Raw genomic sequence first — 333 nt, 5'->3', positions numbered from 1 at the left:
TTTATTTATTTTGATGTTAATATGCCCTATTTACTCTCCTAGTTTGTGATGCTTCAGTGTCCACAAGTGTCCAATTTTGAGTGGCATCCCTTCACGGTGACAAAAGTAAGTATATACTGTCGAGATATATAATTTATGATATATTTAGGCCTGTTTCCCCCTACTATCTCTCATTGAATATTAACGTCATGACAGAATTTATTTTGCAATCTTCCTCTTTTAAGTATATTTGTATACCCCCCCCCCCCACCGTCACCCTAAGGACCCTCCTTTTTCCCCCCATCCTTGACCCGCCCGACATGTGCTCTTGCCTTATCCTTGACCCTTTCTCAA

The 333-nt window shown here is 40.5% G+C and overlaps 1 protein-coding gene across 1 annotated transcript in view; it reads left to right on the top strand.

Moving 5' to 3' along the window:
- Positions 1-333, top strand: part of LOC119594870 (NADPH oxidase 4-like) — a gene marked incomplete in the record, with an annotated part of 84846 nt that overhangs the window by 78654 nt on the left and 5859 nt on the right. Inside the window, 1 exon segment of the mRNA XM_037943949.1 lies at positions 43-105. Coding sequence (XP_037799877.1) covers positions 43-105 — 63 coding nt within the window.

The sequence above is a fragment of the Penaeus monodon genome, chromosome 34 (assembly GCF_015228065.2).
Source record: "Penaeus monodon isolate SGIC_2016 chromosome 34, NSTDA_Pmon_1, whole genome shotgun sequence".
Lineage (NCBI taxonomy): Eukaryota > Metazoa > Arthropoda > Malacostraca > Decapoda > Penaeidae > Penaeus > Penaeus monodon.
This window is presented reverse-complemented; position numbering and strand designations above follow the sequence as displayed.